At 37.3% G+C, this 18,552-nt stretch overlaps 1 protein-coding gene across 2 annotated transcripts in view; it reads right to left on the minus strand.

Annotated features, from left to right (window-relative positions):
• LOC125061731 (kinesin-like protein Klp68D) overlaps positions 1 to 18,552 on the minus strand; it is a 66,594-nt gene that overhangs the window by 45,150 nt on the left and 2,892 nt on the right. Inside the window, exons 2-3 of one of the 2 annotated variants that reach the window (XM_047667307.1) lie at positions 13,762 to 13,848; positions 9,945 to 10,070 (exon numbers count right to left, since the gene is read on the minus strand). In XM_047667307.1, the coding sequence (XP_047523263.1) occupies positions 9,945 to 10,070; positions 13,762 to 13,848 (213 nt within the window). The remainder of the gene's footprint in view (positions 1 to 9,944; positions 10,071 to 13,761; positions 13,849 to 18,552) is intronic. The other variant, XM_047667308.1, reaches the window with a different exon arrangement.

Below are 18,552 nucleotides of genomic sequence, written 5' to 3' on the forward strand. Positions count from 1 at the left end.
AGTCTAAGCTACTCAGGTATAATGAATAAGCCATATTTATTTCCCGCTTAGCAAGCAGCACCCCCAAATCAAATCAATCAAATCAAAATACGTTTATTCAATTTAGATGCTTCTTAGAGCATGCTTATGAATTTTTTCAACAACGTTTAAAAAATTCACGAAAGAGCAAGACTATGCCATCCGTTCGCAAAACTACCAGGAGGCCTTGTTCTGAGAAGAACGGGCAAGAAACTCAGCAAGTTTTGCCCTCCCTTTACATTACAATTATTCAAAGGAAAATGTCATAAACCACAACGTCATTAAAGTTACTTGAATAAAAAAAATAAAAATTCTGTTCTGTGATTTACCAATGTTACATACTATATGTTATTAATAAAACTGACAGCCCACCAAGGCTGTATCTTCACAGAGACCTTGTATATGTTATCTGGTCAAATCATACTACAAAAACCTACACATTACTACGAATATCATTAGGTGAATTAAACTGAAGGTTAGCTCTCGCCCACGTATGAATCATTGACACTTAAAATAGAAACATCACTTCAAAAGTTATTAGATAACAATACTTGATAGATGAATGAACAAATGGGGTCATGATTCCAAGAGTTCCACTTCTCTTGGTCTTCTTTACCATCTGAGCCTCTACTCTGTACCAAAAGTCAAAAAGCATTTATTCATATAGGTAACACAATGTACACTTATGAACGTCAAAATAAATGCGTCTGATTTTACATTCATCACAACCATCGGCCCTAACCTTCCAACAGCGTAGCGTGCAGAGTAGCTTGAACTTGCAACTATACAGGGTGGCCAAAAAGTCGTGGATCAAACGCAAATAGGGGATAGATGAGGTCATCAGCTGCAAAAAAAATTTCTACGGGAGGTCTCTAAGCTCAACCCCTGCAGAGTTATAATGTATTTTGCGTTTTATAAGAAAATTGACTTTTTTTTACTAATTCTTATTAAAATTCGAAAAAATTTACACCTGTATCTTTTTCATAATATCCACTAGATTGGCACTGATGAGTTCTTGCGTTAGACATACTATTTAAAGTTGTTTATTGAGTGTATTGAAGTTAAATGATATAGTTTTTTTTCAAATCATAACTCTTTGTTTACTTCGGCCCGCACTGTGAAAAAAAATTACTCTAAAACAGTACAGATTTTGGTACGGCTTTGATTCTTGAAGTTTAGTAATGAAAAACTATTCAAGAGGTCGCAAATCATGCTAAAACGACCCACTAACGCCCGAACCCAATAATTAATCCACTATCTCAGATTGAAAACAAACTGAGATCAGACCGTGACCGTCGATCGATCTGCTATCTGCATCCCAATAACCAAACCCTACGAAGACAATCCATTTTTGGCGACGGATGAAATGCTCTTTGTCGTTCCATTTTACCGAGTTTTCACTCATATTTGATCAATGTAAGCCAAATAAAGTGAATAATCAGTTAATTATTTTAAAATTTGTTAAAATAATTAACTGTTGAAATCGACCTTTCGTCAACTGTCATTTTCATACAAAGGTCTATCCACAGTCATCGATCCGACCTCCCATGGATAGCTTGTATCGACAGATGGCTATTACAATCCGTCGATTGGTTATTGGAACAACATTTGGATTAAGATTACCATCTCAGATGGTGGATTATGGGTTGGGATAGGTTATTGGGTTCGGGCGTTAGGCGAGAGCTTTTTTTTTTTTTTTTTTTTTTTTTTATAGAACGGGGGGCAAACGGGCAGGAGGCTCACCTGATGTTAAGTGATACCGCCGCCCATGGACACTCTCAATGCCAGAGGGCTCGCGAGTGCGTTGCCGGCCTTTTAAGAATAGGTACGCTCTTTTCTTGAAGGACCCTAAGTCGAATTGGTTCGGAAATACTTCAGTGGGCAGCTGGTTCCACATAGTGGTTGTGCGCGGCAAAAACTGCCTTGAAGAACGCTCAGTTGTGGAACGGCGGACGTCGAGGTGATACGGGTGGAATTTCGTATTCTGTCTCGACGTCCGATGATGAAATTCAGCTGCAGGTATTAATCCGAACAACTCCTCTGAACACTCTCCATGGTAAATGCGGTAGAAGATGCAGAGTGACCCCACATCTCTACGCAACGCCAAAGGATCAAGCCGCTCGGAGAGGGATTGGTCGTCGACAATTCGAACCGCTCTGCGTTGTATACGGTCAAGTGGAAGGAGCTGGTACTGGGGAGCCCCCGCCCAGAGGTGAGAGCAGTACTCCATGTGGGGCCGAATTTGCGCTTTATATAGTTGCATGCGGTGGCCCGGAGTGAAGTACCGCCTCGCCTTGCTGAGCACACCAAGCTTTTTGGAGGCTAATTTAGCCTTTCCCTCCAAGTGACCGCGAAACTGAACGTCGTTCGATATGTCAACGCCAAGTATTCCAATGCTGGCTGTGGCTTTAAGAAGAGTGTTTTCGAAAAGAGGAGTAGCGACAAAGGGTGTTTTTTTAGCGGAAAACGCGCAAACTTGTGTCTTCTTGGGGTTAAATTGGACTAGGTTTTGTCTGCCCCAGTCTGAGACTCCACGTAGTAGAGTTTCGACTTCAGACACAAGTTTGTTCCGGTACTCATCAACAACTGCCCGAGAAATACCTGCCCGGCCAGTGTAAAGAATATCCCCAGTGCTGTCATCCGCATAGCAGTGAATGTTGCTAAGTTGCAACATATCATTGATATGCAGAAGAAATAGGGTCGGGGATAGAACACAGCCTTGTGGGACCCCAGCGTTCACGGGTTTAAGGTCGGAACATGCTCCGTCGATGACGACCTTGATGCTCCGATCGGCCAGAAAGCTGGAGATCCAATCGCATAATTTCTCGGGAAGCCCATAGGCTGGAAGCTTCGAGAGCAGTGCTCTGTGCCACACCCGATCGAAGGCTTTCGCTATGTCCAAACTTACCGCCAACGCCTCCCCCTTGGACTCAATTGCTTCCGCCCACCTATGGGTAAGGTATACAAGGAGGTCACCAGCTGAGCGACCACGACGAAAGCCGTACTGAGAATCGCTAATCAACTGGTGACCTTCTAGATAACTCAAGAGCTGGCAATTAATAATGGTTTCCATTATTTTGGAGAACAAGGAGGTTATAGCTATTGGGCGATAGTTGGACGGATCAGAGCGATCGCCTTTTTTTGGGATCGGATGTATCGAAGCGGTCTTCCAGCACTTCGGGACAGTGCCGAGCGAGTACAGGTACCGGAAAAGGCGCGTTAAGACCGGAGCCAACTCAGGAGCACAAGTACGCAGCACAATTGGGGGGATACCATCCGGCCCGCTCGACCTATGAATGTCCAAGGAAGATAGTGCTTTGCGGACAGCACGTTGCCGGAATGTGATTTCCGGCATCGAGGAATCACACCGCGAAATGGTCGGTGGTGATCTCCCTCGGTCATCCAAAGTCGAGTTGGACGCGAAGAGACAGCCCAAAAGGTCGGCCTTCTCCTTCGCAGTGTGGGCCAGAGAGTCATCCTCCCTGTGCAGTGGCGGAATGGAGGGCTGACAAAAATTCCCCTGGACAGCTTTGGCGAGAGACCAGAAGGCTCGAGTCCCTGAAGGGAGTTGGGCCAATCTCTCGCCAAATCTGGCAATGTGCTCTGACTTTGCCTTAGTGATTTCTCGTTTGAAGGACCTGGAGGCTGAGTTATATGCTGTTTTAAGTTCGCTGGTATTGGCATCACGAGATTTCGCCGCTTCCGCCCATGCCTTAAAGCATTCTCGCTTTCGACGCGAGGCCGCCTTGCAAGAACGTTTAAACCAGGGCTGAGACTTGCCACCGATCGGCACCGCAGAAAATGGAATAAAGAGTTCCATGCCCTGCAGAACCACTTCGGCGACAGAGGCGGCGACGGAATCTGGAGCTTCCGGCGAAAAGCACATAGGCCCCCAAGGGTAGGACGCAAAGAAAGACCGCATCCCGTCCCAATCTGCTGACTTATAGTGCCAAATACGGCGACAACCCATAAAGCGGGGCCGTGAAGGGCGCGTAGATGGCACAGTACTCCGGACCACACAATGATCTGATGAACCCAATGGCGGGTCAACAGAGACTTGATAGTTCTCCGGATGTGAAGTCAGCAGAAGGTCCAACAAAGAGGGTTTATGACCATCCACATCTGGTATTCGCGTAATCGCAGGGACCATTTGTGTCAGGTCGTAGGCTAAAGCAAAGTCGTGAAAGGATCTTCCCGCGTGATCGGTAGTTTCAGAGCCGAGCCAATCGGCATGGTGGGCGTTAAAATCGCCAAGTATCACGATTTCAGCGGTAGGAACCCTTTCGAGCAGGGAATCTGTAGCCATTTGGATGTGCTCAATGAGTCGGTCAGTTTCGATATTTCCGCTATGGGACCTATACAGGCATGCGTAGAATCGCGGATGGTCATCGCAGTCTACGCGCAGCCAGAGGTTAGATAGGTCCCTTCCTTCAAGCGTCCCGAGGCGACGAGAACAGATATCCTCTCCGACGTACACGCAAACTCCCGCCCGCGGCACAAATGAATGTTCCAATTTGTACCCCGGGTAGGAGAGGTAGGAAGTATCAGCCGGGGAGGAAATCTGAGTCTCGGTAAGAAAGAGCAAGGCCGGCTTCGCAGTCTCTAAATGGTAGTGGACTGCGTTGATATTGGTATTGAGCCCCCTAATATTTGTGAAGTCCACGGCGAGTGTGGACGGGGGTGCCTTTGTAGGTTTGCTCCGTTTGCCCCGAGAACGAATTATGTTATTTTTCCGAGCGCAGAATTGCCCCCCCCAGAATACGAAGGGCAGCCTGTGCGTCCACCACCGGGCGCAGAGTGTCCCGGTGTTGGACGCCCAGAGGGGGATTCTCCACCGCGAGCGCGTGTGGTACCCCCCTGGGGTAGATTCTGTCTTTTTTTCTGCACCTTCATATTTCTTGTAGAGGGGGGGGGGGGGGAAATGGGCTCCGGGAGTCTCTCTCACCGCACGAAACGCGAGTACAATAAGGCAAACTTATTGCATCACTTCACGCCGGTTTTCTGAGAGACAGTGGTACTGCCCCGGTCGTGCCTGCCCATTTGGCTGAAGCCCGAAGGCAACAGCATGGCACTCCCACTAGGAAGGGGTTGACTGATTGCGCTGATGAAATAACCTCTGTCACAGGTTATTTCACCAGTGGGCGATGGGGTCGTCACGTCCCGACGCCGGAAAACTACAAGGCTACAATCAAATCAAGATCATGAATCAACAAGTCTTTAAGTTCAATAAATCTTTATATGGAGGTTACTGAGCAGCCTTCATTCTTACCAAGGTTAGGAGGAAGCGTTGCAACTTCATGTGGGAGGCTGTTTTACAGAATTAATACATTTTGATATTATGTCACTTGCCCGTGACTTTGTTTGTTAAGTATATATATATATATAACGAGGTAAAGTTTGTGAAGTAATCTCTGGATCTACTGACCCGATTTCGAATATTCCTTTACTAATAGAAAGCCACGTTATTTGTGAGTGTATAAATTAGATCCTTACATATGAACTGGCCACTTTGAACTCAAATGTCTCCTCAATTGAAATCGCCTTCAAAGAATTCTAATGTTTTTTTAGTAAATGGATCAATGAACCTATAGTGCAAAACGCATTACATACTTTGAGTAATTGAACATATTTTAAAAAAAACCTAATATTAACCCGAAAAATTCAATGGCATTTTCGTGGATTTGCAAAGTCGGAAAAAACATAATTTAACCATTAATATATTTAGATATATTCTAAAGATTGTTCTATCTCACCTGATCGCCTTTATTTTTGTTATTTATATTGTTAATTATAGTTTTATATTTTTATTTATATTGTTAAACCTATTGTTACTTAAATTTAAGAAAGAACCACCACTATGTGAAACCAGCTGCCCACTGAAGTATTTCCAAGCCAATTCGACTTAGAGTCCTTCAAGAAAAGAGCGTACCAATTCTTAAACCGGCAACGCACTCGCGAGCCCTCTGGCATTGAGTTTACATGTTCATATCACTTAACATCATGAGCATCCTACCAGTTTGCCCCCTGTTCCACAAAAAAAAATCAACCAATATATTAAAAAAAAAATATATTGACACATTTTTATTTATTTACAACCCACCCAACCTTACTAAAACCAGAGTAGACTAAAATATATGACACTTGGCAAAAAAGTCATATTTTTAAACATACTGTATTGTGAAATTGCATTAGTGTGAGTACTGTGAACGCTCCAGCTTTCAATAACCGACCTATACGAACGATATCTTGACGTATTCAATTACGATTCCCTCAATATCGCCATGGGACCTGCAGACTACATTTGTCTGGAGCGCTATTGGAAGAGTACCAGCGCCGAAAGCCAGAGAGAATAGAGAGATATAAATAGTACTGTAATTCCCTAAGAATTTCCGCTGAATAAAATTATCACGTGCGTCATTTGGCCCGTCTTACTATTTCGTCACTGGCATGGTATAACATAGACTTTTTGCCATTAACGCGTATTATAGGTAAACGGTAATTCTCATAAAAAACAAATGCAGTCTTTTGGCTAAAGCTCTCGTCTCTTTCGGTCAAATTGTGCTTACCTTGCGATGAAAAGAGACAAAGAACAGTGCAAAACACATGTTTCTGACAATTGATAATTATTAATTGGTTAATATTAAAATTAGGAAGGATTTACATGGGGGCCTCATAGCCTAGCGGTCTTATTAAGTGGCAGCTAGGTGAGGGGTACCGGGTTCGATTCCCGGTTCGAGGGCAAGTTTTAATTTAATTTAAATTTGTTCTTGGCCTTTGGGAGGGTTGTGCGGTACCGGGCGAGTGCTTAAACCGTACATGGAGAACACGGTCGAAGTTCTAAGGCAAACACGTATTATAAAAAATCTTATACTTGACGCTGGCTAATGCACAAACCGTGCCAGAGCCATTAAAAAAAAAGATTTACATAACATCGTTACCATGGTAACAAATCCAGTACAAACGTTACAAACAAGGCCTAGAATATGTTCGTGTCACCGTTTAGTTTCAAAACCAGTTTCTAGCAAAAAATTTATGAGAAATCACTCAAATTTCATTATAGTTAACAATTAGAGACCTACAATCTTTTAATGTTGACGTTACTATACATATCTATATGATTAAATGTATTTTGACTTTATACTAACAAAGCGTTAAAGACAACTGTATGGAAAGGACCAAGAGGAAGAAGAAGAGGTCGCCCAAAAAAAAGGTGGATAGAAGAAATAGAAGCGGTAGCAGGAAACGAATGGAGAAAGAGACAGAGTCAGTTGGAAAAAGCTGGAGGAGGCCTTTATCCGTGAAGGGGTTCCGATCGACGGTACTGAAGGTCGCTAGGATATAGGAGAACAAGCAAAAGAAAAAAAATGTAAAATAATCTAAGCTGTGTATTATAATTTGTTTTTTTTGTCATGATTGGAAATTAAATGGGCTTTATTTTTATTATTACTAACAAAGCGGAGATATATTGACATATATCATAATATTTAAACATGGTTTAGAAACCAAAACCAGACTCCATTATATATATATAGTATATAACTGTCACTTGTTTATGTGCTAAGTTTTTGTGAGAAATAAATAAAGATTTTATATTATTATTATTATTATATACACACTATGGACCCGACCCTATCCTAAACTAAGCTAGGATGCGCTTATAATTGAAAAAATAATATTCTGAATGTTATCAGACAATTCACATCAAGTTATTCAAGTATGTAACGTATAAAAGCTTTTAGATTTATCAGATAAATCCATTAAGACTAATAAAAGTGCAAAGAATATTCATGATGCACGCGCAGCGAGATAAAAATATCATTAGCACCGCGAAGTGATTTCAATAAGCATTTTTTATTTACGTTATTAGTTTCCTGCTACTTTGTTGACGTTGTTCTGTACACACATTTTACATACAAAAAAATCTAATAATGTAAATCATTAGATTAGTATTAGTATAGTCCAGCCGTTTTGGAGTTTAATCACAAACATGCAGAGAATATTGATATATATACAGGGTGGTCAAAAAGTCGTGGATCAAACGCAAATAGGGGATAGATGAAATCATCAGCTGCAAAAAATTGTTCTACGGGAGGTCTCTAAGCTCAACCCCTGCAGTTATAATTTATTTTGCGTTTTATAAGAAAATTGACTTTTTTTACTAATTCTTATTAAAATTCGAAAAAATCTACATCCTGCATCTTTTTCATAATATCCACTAGATTGGTACTGATGAGTTCTTGCGTTAGACATACTATTTATAGTTGTTTATTGAGTGTATTGAAGATAATATTAAGTTATGCGATATATTTTTTTTCAAATCATATCTTTTTGTTTACTTCGGACCCCACTGTGAAAAAAAATTACTCTACCGAAAAATGACCTTGTATTACAAGTTTTGGCGCATTTCATAGGGATTCTGAAAAGGTATTACACATGACCATAAGTGGCTCTAATATCTTTCATTCATTCATTAATATGTAAAATGCATAAAAATCACTATAATATTTAACAAGAACACTTTATTTTTATCATAACCTTTTATAAAAGATTATTATTTTACAATCATTTTGGAAATAAGTCCATAAGAAGGTCACATGCAATTCTTGAAATATAATCTAATAGAAAGGTCAAAATATTACATTCGACCGTGAAGAAAAACTAAACAAATGAAAGCTTTGATAAGTTTTTAAGAGTTATTTGCAGCGAGTTTTTTGAAGTTATACTTCTTTAGGCGCGTTATGAAAAATTGATGAGAGTGAAATTTTACGATGCGCGCGCACCGTGACACAAAATTAACAGAATGAAGTTGCCCACGGAAGATGCTACGGCATTGGACATAATTTAAAAACAACATTCGAATAATAATAGAATTTATGTTACACTTAATGTAAGAGAATAATAATAAATATTTATTTATTAAATTTTTCAAATGTAAACTGAACTTTATTGACTATAATCACTCCTTTTCCAGTCTTTGATCATTTAATTGTAATTAATTATTTGCATAGAATCAAAAACTATTTTTAATAATGCCAAAGAAGTATAACTTCTTACGCGCGTACGTAAGTACACGCACCCTTTTTTTAATTAAAATTAATGTTTAAAGAACTTTATTTCTCATTAGAAAAAAGAATGCATTTTATTTACATGAGAAACTTAATACTTATACGAACGAAATACACTTCGCAATCAGCCGTCCCAATTTTAGTCTACCAGGCTCTGATATGTATCTTTAATGCCCTTTTGAATTGGTTAAACGCTATAATATTACGAATTTTGGACGGTAATTGATTAAATAATTGCTTAATAGAATTCTTCAAATAATTTGTACGCGGCAAGATAAGCAACTCGCTCGACGAGTATTGCGTGTAGTGGTGTTTGATTTTTTTAAATGATAAGCTAATATGGAGAGAGTTTTTTTTTTGACGTGATAACGTCTTTAAAATCGTTTTAGTCGGGTGACATGTTCAGAAACTTGTGCATTTATGAAGAAAAATGTATATCATAGTCGAATAAGTAAACTTGTCATTTTACACCCGAAATTTATCATCAAAAGTGTGAATAAAACGATAGATGTAATTTAAAATTTGAAAAAATTGTTATCTTCATTAATTTCTTACTTCCCAAAAACTTATATCACCAATAAGACGTTATCACGTAAACATCTCGATCGTAAACCTACTTTACAAACAACCAATATTTTTTTATTACGATACAGGTGCTATAAACATATAGTTGTTTAATCGTAATAATTTTGGTTTCTTTGTAGATTTTATTAGTCTGTGTTAAAAAATTGATTCTAAATAGTGCTTTTATTCATGTGTTGTACCTTGTAGTATGGCTATAATGTGAAAAAAAAGTTTCACTTTTACCGAGGTTTCATAAACCCACACAATCCTTTTTTAATTTAAAGAAAATAAACTTACCATTTCATCGTAAATAGTCTTTGTATCGGCTGTGCAGTCGTACGCTGCATCGTAGGTGAAAAGTTTGTCCTGGCCTTTGGGATTGTCGACTTGCACTGCTCCACGTTCCGGCCACACTTTTACAACCTGTTACAGACATTATTGCTATTATTTTTGATATAGGTCATTTATGCATATTGGGAAACATATGGGTCCTAGTATGGAACCTTGCGAAGACTGTATGTATTTTATTCTAAATACATAGGTATAGAATTATAACGTAGAGTCTCGCATCTTTTGAGACGGATATGGCATCAATTGGATTTGTTTCATATAAATGTTTCTTAAATTACACTATCTATAAATACATGCAAAATAAATTAAGTATGAGAAAACACCTCGAAACAGATATTTGAAAGATTTACCTTGAAAAGTCTAAGGGTCTGTTTCACAATGTATGGATAAAGTACCAAATAGCTATGCAACACATAAATTATTTGGAAGATAAATTGTGCTATTTGACACTTCATCGGAATCTTAACTTATGATGGACTTTATGTGACGAATAGCGCTATCTGACAGTCGTGAAACGCAACAATAGTGTTTATCCTACCAATAAGTAATAAATAGCTAATTTGAAACTTATGTAGAAAGTATCCGTACATTGTGCAACAGACCCTAAATCTGTACCATATAATCAAATATGTAATCGATTCATAAATTCAAATTTAGCTAAGCTTCCACCACCGTTTAGTAAAGCAGAAAGTTTCAAAGTTCAATCAAAGTTTAGCATTATTTCAGTTATCACCCAAAATATTATTATTGTTATGTTTATATAACTTCTATATCAACTAATCTTTGGGTACAACGCCAATTGTGAAACGATATAATTTCTATAGAGACAAATTGTGTTACCTAAGAACAAACTCAACACCTACACCTGTAACTTTCAACAGACCAAAATATAGATTTTTACTCGTAAAGTGAAGCGAAACACTTAGAGCAGAGGCCTAACAAAACATCGATAATATTCTTCCAATAGGGCTGATATCGCAAACTTGGGATCGCGCTACACAAAAACTCAATATTGAAATTGGGATCGCGGGGAACCAAAATTGGTATCGGCCAGTGGCGTAACAAGGTGGTATGGCTGGCAAAATGCCACGGGCCCCTGCCCAAGAGATATTATTTTCTATGGATGAATGTGAAGTCTCCAATACGCATTGGGCTAGCGTGGGGACTACAGACCATTCCCTCTCACCTAAGACAGGAGGCCTATGGCCACTAGTGGGACATATACAACGTGTAATTGAGTACGTTGAAAATCTCGAAGTTTATTAAAATTACACTGAGAAGGGACGATTTTACTGATAGTGGTCCATCAAAAGAATAGCCACGAAAGAACATTTGCCACAGGCCCCAGATGGTATAGTTACGCCACTGGTTTCGCCATAGCAACGAAGAAAACCACGAATAGAAAAATTAAGCTTAAACATCAAGCTTTAAGAGCAATAATAGGCTGGAACTCGATAGGTAACAAGTATCTTTAATCCTTTTGTTGTGTTAAGCCGTTGGCTTGAATGTAGGAAAACCTAGCAGTGTGACCTAGCATTTAGGTCATCGGGCGAGGACGTAATGCCTAGCAATTAGCACCTGCCTAGGATTACCATTCCACTTTCATTTAAAATTCATAAGTCTTCCTTCAACCCTTTTTAATATAAAATCTATCCGTTTCAGTTATAATTAAATGGGTAGCCCAAAGTAAGGAAGATAGTTGTTCTGAACTAGAAATTTACTATACAGTTTTGGTTACGGAATTTGGTCTAACAGCACAATGTATTTTAGAGGAATAGTCAAAGTATTTAATAGGTTTATTATAATTATTTACACCAATAGTAAACCGAGTATATTCACCAGGGAACAGAGAAAAACAACAAAATTCAATCAAGATTTGTGTATCATTTATTTCATTTGTTTCAATTGGTTTCTTAACACTTGTCCAATTCTCATTTATAGTAACGAAAATTAGCTTTATACTTAGCTTGGATACTAATTATATAAAAATAGGAAGAATACAATCGGGTCAATTTGCAAATTTAGCTATATCACCGTTTCCAAGTTAAGAGTTAATCACCAGGCTGATTGCATTGTGTAATTCTATAAAATACCAAAATTGTGTGTTACCAAAGTTGTGATAGGAAGTAATTTATTAAAACCGTTTCGCTTGCAAAATAATTATCTGCTTAATCTACTGTATAATAAGCGTAAAATGAGGAATTAAGCTTGATTAGGCACCAATTCATGTGTCTAGTTTCAAAGTACGGCGTGTCTAACACGAATTCACGAATGTGTATAAATAAAATATTTATAGTAAGAAAAAATTAATTCTTATTTAATCTCCAGATAAGCTAGCTCTAATTTTAGCTTTCCTGTTTCCATGGCAACAAATAAAAATTAGGTTCAGGTGTGAATTGTTACCATGAAAAGCTGAATATAGGGAATTTTAAATAATTCCCTCAAATATGGTTGAGTAAAACGATGGCTGGTCACGTCATGCTTGTGAACAGGTGCCGCTTCCGGACTCTGGACTGTAATTAAATACAAATAAAGAGCGGACCGTGTCTCCCTTCTTCTGGTTTCTTCTATCTATGTTTGCCATAGTCATTTTGTATGATGATTTGATATTTTAAAAGAGTACCGAGAGTTTTTCGACGCCGGCTTTTTCTCTCGGCCTACACCCTGTCTTCTTTGCCGATGGATGATGTCTACCGATACATATTTAATGGAATAAGTGATATATATTCCATAATAAACATATTTTATTTTTTAAACAATTGCGTTAGGTGTGAACTAAACCACACAATGTCAATGAAGCGTGCCTACGCGCATGTGCCGCCAATAACCGTGAAATATCAATCATTATGTAACCTGCTGTCATATTAATGTAATAATTTTCATACGACTTCGTTCGAGTGGAAATTACGGCAGGAGGCCTAAACATTTGCTTATATGGATTATTTTCAATCAATAAAATTTATTTGTTACAAATTAGTACTATAACGTATCCCAGGAGTGAGGACTTAATTAGGGAAACCGAACTCCCCAGAACATTTCATGTGTTCCCGGTATAAGATAAACATTTATTTTATGATACTAATTTAACATTCATTAAAACAAACAAAACTAAAAGGTCTTGGCCTCAGATTTCTGTATCTGTTTCATTATCATTTTTAAATCTAATAGGCAAGTAGGTAATCAGCCTCCAGTGCCTGACACACGCCGTCGAGTTTTTGGGTCTAAGACATGACGGTTTCCTCACGATGTTTTCCTTCACCGTTCGAGCAAATGTTAAATACGCACATACAAAGTCCATTGGTGCACAGCCGGGGATCGAACCTACGACCTCAGGTGTGAGAATCGCACGCTCAAGCCACTAGGCCAACACGGCTTTTATTTGATAATATTTACTGAATACATATCCATAGATATTGCATTGCATCTTGCTATAATATGACAATTTAAATTCAAAGCAAAAATGACATGGTTTTTAATTAAATTATCTTTATTTGTTTTATTATTATTAGCTTTGTTATATAATTTTAGTCCATTTGTTTGATTTTTCATGATTTCGCCAATTCTGATTTGTGTAATGCTTTCGACAGTGTAACCCACGTTCAGAGCATATAAAAGATTATTTACAAGTAGCCAATAAAAAACTTCCTTTAGAATACTTCTGTATATCTCAAGCCACTACCTTTTCCACTCGATCTTAATTAGTACAAATTAGTAAACACCACCACCTATTAACAAGTGTTAAAGGCACCTACACCGTTCACACCTGTAATTTGCCATCAAATTTGTTCACAGCTTTCGTCGACAGACGATCGTACCAGGCTTTTTCTTCGTGTCTTACTCGTTTCTTCCCCTATAGATTATTAATGTGTCACATAAATGACAAATTGAAAAAAAAAAAAAGCAATTTAGGGAGCGTTCAAGTATTACGTACCGAATTTTGGGGGGGGGGGTCCTTTTGTAAAACGTTACGATGCGGGGCGGGGATTGAATTAAGCCGTTATTGTTGACTTTCCAGTACTTTACATCACATTATGGTAACTTTTAGGTATAAAGAGTCACTAGGTGGTCACGAAACGTTTTACTATACTTGGGTACAGAAAAACGTAACGGCGCGTTACATGGGGGGGGGGGGTTTAATAATCTCCAAAAATTGCGTGACGTCATACTTGAACGCTATATACAATCATTAACAGTAATAAAATAAAAAATTGTATTTATGTACCCGGGTAAAAAGCCTCCTCCAAGGCATTCCATCCTCCCAAGACCTGGCAACGAAGCATCATTGCAGAGGTGAGAGAAGCTGGAATGTCGTGGAGCTGCCAGAACCACTCATGGCCAGGTCATGTGGCCCAGTGGACTGGGGCTAAGAACTGTATTACACAATTTCTATCTATTCCCTCTCTATTATATATATTTTCCCTATGTCATCGCAATTTTACACACACATAGACACACCAATATATATACATATATATATATATATTTGACTGCCAGCCGTTAACGGCATCAAGTAAAATACATATATTTTTGCAGTTACCTAAATAGTTAATATAGCGATAAAGTACTGTTTATTACACGTACTATAAGCGTAAATTAATTGATCAATTGTTACGATTATTTATGTTACGTTTAATGAATTGTATACATTTTCTAGAAGATAGTCATACAACGCACAATGTTTAATCAACGCCTTTTAAGTATATTTCGCGCGTTAGGGAAAAATGATGAGAGTAAATTTTTACGATGCGCGCGCACACCGTCACAAAAAACCGACACCCAGAAATCAGCTATACTCAACATTTTAGCATTTTAAATTATACTTCTTTTGGCGCGTTAGGGAAAAATGATCGTAAATTTTTACGATTTTTTTACGAATATTTAGGCGCACACCGTCACAAAATAGCGATACCCTGAAGTTAACTATAATAATTTTTTTAGATTTTTCTATCATTAGTGTCGTTTTTTCTACAAAGGCAGAAAAGAAGAAAATATTTTTATCTTGTTACGCCAAAGAAGTATAACTTCTAACGCGTGAACATAAGTACACACACGTTTTTTGCTACTGAAATCAAGACGAGATTTTATCCGCTAGTTTATAAATATTGCAATAAATGCAAAGATGAAAGTAAACATGACCTTGTGGTTTTACGTAACGCAGCTCGCGGTCGGAACGCATTGATGTTATATTCTTACGTATTTAATCAGCCTACAAACTCATATCCAATATATAATATAATATTATATATATTATATTGTATTATATATTATATTATACATTAAGAAAATACTGATCAAATGGATTATTTGACAAGTATTTAAATACCATTTTAGATTATTTATTGAAGTTATACTTCTTTTGGCGCGTTAGGGAAAAATTATGAGAGTAAATTTTTACGATGCACGCGCACACCGTCACAAAAAACCGACACCCTGAAGTTAGCATAATCAACATTTGAAATAAAAAATTTAAGTTTAATTTTGTAGAAATATTTTTTTGTAATATTTAATTAATAAACTTTATTTAACTAGATAATGCGGTATAATAAAACTTTCAAAGTATTAAATACCTTTTTTCTACTCTTAGTGTCGTTTTTTCTACAAACGTAGAATAAGGCAAAAGATAAAAAAAAATAAAAAGATTTATATCTTGTTATGCCAAAGAAGTATAACTTCTAACGCGTATACATATTAGTACACACACGTTTTTAGTGACTATAGACTGTAAAAATAAAATAAATCAGTTGCGCGATATTCTTTGGTCTGGGCCTTACATTTCTGTATCTCTTTCATGATCAATCAATCTAATAGGCAAGCAGGTGATCAGCCTCCTGTGCCTACACACCGACTTTTTGGGTCTAATTCAAGCCGGTTTCCTCACGATTTCCTTCACTGTTCGAGCGAATGTCAAATGTGTACATTAGCCGGGAACCTACCTCAGGGATGAGAGTCGCACATTTAAGCCACTAGGGCAACACTGCGTTTTAGACAATCATAAACTATAGAGTACAGTAGTAACAAAACTCTTTAACTACAATTTCTTTAGTACACGTAAAAATATCCAATAACGAGGTCACGAAAACATTGTATAGCGATGCCCGCATTTTTTATTCTATTTATTGACAAAAAGAAAAATCCTCGTGACGGGAGGTCAATGAACCTTTCCCTAACGTTGAAATGGCGGCTCATTTTAACAAGCCTGTTGTCAACACAATGCCTGTCCTATATATTTCAACTTTAGGACCTCAATCATATCGTGAGTATGATTTGCTCCAGTTCAAACAATTTGTATAACTCAAAACTTGGCGATTAAAAAGTGACGGAGAGTTTTTTTTTATAAAATTTTGCACACGGGCAGGAGGCTCACCTGATTTTAAGTGATACAGCCGCCCATGGACACCCTCAATGCCAGAGGGCTCCCGAGTGCGTTGCTGGCCTTTTAAGAATTGGTGCGCTCTTTGCTTGAAGGGCCCTAAGTCGAATAGGTTCAGAAATACTTCAGTGGGCAGCTGGTTCCACAAAGTTTCCTTTCAGAGTTTCTTGTCCGCTCTACTCTTGACTTGCGAACTGATTAATTAATGATAAAAAATTTATAATTAATTTAATATCTTTTCTGTTATTATTGTTGAATAAAGTTATTTTGAGTTTGAATGTTACAATATAAGTTCTTCCTTTAAATTTCTTCCGTACAAACATTACCTGTCCACATCGTATCCCTAACGATCGTAATAACTACTATCTGACGTGAGACTGATATTAAATTAAATTATTTTGATTCATTTTTTCTTTTTCTTTTTCATGTATCCTTTATTAGTTTAGTTTGTTTTTTGTTCCTGTTTAGTGTTTAGTTTTTTTTCTTACTAACAAATATAATATGTATTTTTGCACTTCTTGTTTATCTAATTTAATACATTTATTTTTCTCACAGTGGTTGCCTGGAAGAGATCGCTCGAAAGCGATAAGGCCGCCAGTTGCCCTCTTTTAATTATGTTAAATGTTTATATTGTAATGCAATAGGGTAAATAGATAAATATAACTATATGGTATCAATAAGAAACAAATTCATCAAACATGACTAACGCCGACGCTTTTGGTAAAGATTTTCCGTTTATGTACAAATATTCGTATAAAACATTACTCCAGGTATGTGGTCTTATATGGGACATACTTATTTGGACTGACCACTTATGGCCAGGTCAAGATAGCCGATACACGATTGATTTTAATAAGGGACTCGCTTGTGATCTCGTGTGTACAGTTAATATAAAGATGGGTTCAAATTAAAATATTCTAGTATCAATAACGCTTTCCCTTTAAGAGCGTACCATTTTAAAAAAGGCCGGCAACGCACTTGCGAGCCTGGCAATGCGAGTGTCCATGTGTCCAAGACAAGCCTTGTGCAAGTTTACCCCGATAAATAAAACAAAAATTTAACCCCCATTGTAAAGTGGGAGTAGACAATTTTTTAAACCGACCCAAAAGCAACAAAATCTAGTGTATCTAACTTTCACACATTTGATAATAAAACAATTTTTTACCGGATTTATGTTATGTATTTACAATTATTTTTCATAATTTTAAATTTAACCGACGTTTCGCGTGCTTTACAGCGTGCGTGGTCACGGTGACTGAAGACAAAAGGTGTTGAATGTCAAAAAGTGTCACAGCTGTAGAAAAATTTGTATTATCTATATTTATTTCCCCGGAGTTGGTATAGACTAAAAGATTGGGTTTTGGCAGAAATGGCGGGTTGGGTGTTGAATACCACCGCACTTTTTTGATGATGTCCTCTATGGACACCAGGCTATTTTTTTTTTTTAATTGTTTTACTATCAAAAATCTAGTGTAGTGAATATAATAAAATATTTATATCTTAAGGTTAAAAATGCCGATGAAAGGCAGATTATTCGAAATTATGTTTAAATAAAAAAGTTACAAAATATAAATTTATCTTTGAGCCCATATTTTCTCATCACAAATAACTACCAACATGTTGAGTGTTGACACATTAACGTACAATAGACGATAAGCAAAATTAAATTAACGATTTCCTTTACGTTAATTTTTAGTTATATCATAGCATAATCCAACAATTTAAGCCTCAACATTAATTTAATAAAAATAAGAACACGTTGATCAATCACTAAGTACCATTGTTTTTAATTTTAAAACATAAAAAATATTAAGAATGTCAATAAATTCTTGTAGTTTTGACGTGATAACGTCTTTAAAATCGTTTTAGTCGGGTGACATGTTCAGAAACTTGTGTCACACCAAAACCTCACGAGCGCGATCGCAGGTATAACGAGAGAGAGACGGACCGATCTCCCGTCTCATCTCGAGCGCTGCCAGTCATTCCGTGAATGTATGAAGAAAAATGTATATCATAGTCGAATAAGTAAACTTGTCATTTTACACCCGAAATTTATCATCAAAAGTGTGAATAAAACGATAGATGTAATTTAAAATTTGAAAAAATTGTTATCTTCATTAATTCCTTACTTCCCAAAAACTTATATCACCAATAAGACGTTATCACGTAAACATCTCGATCGTA

This window comes from Pieris napi, chromosome 24 (genome assembly GCF_905475465.1).
Source record: "Pieris napi chromosome 24, ilPieNapi1.2, whole genome shotgun sequence".
In the NCBI taxonomy this organism is placed as follows: domain Eukaryota; kingdom Metazoa; phylum Arthropoda; class Insecta; order Lepidoptera; family Pieridae; genus Pieris; species Pieris napi.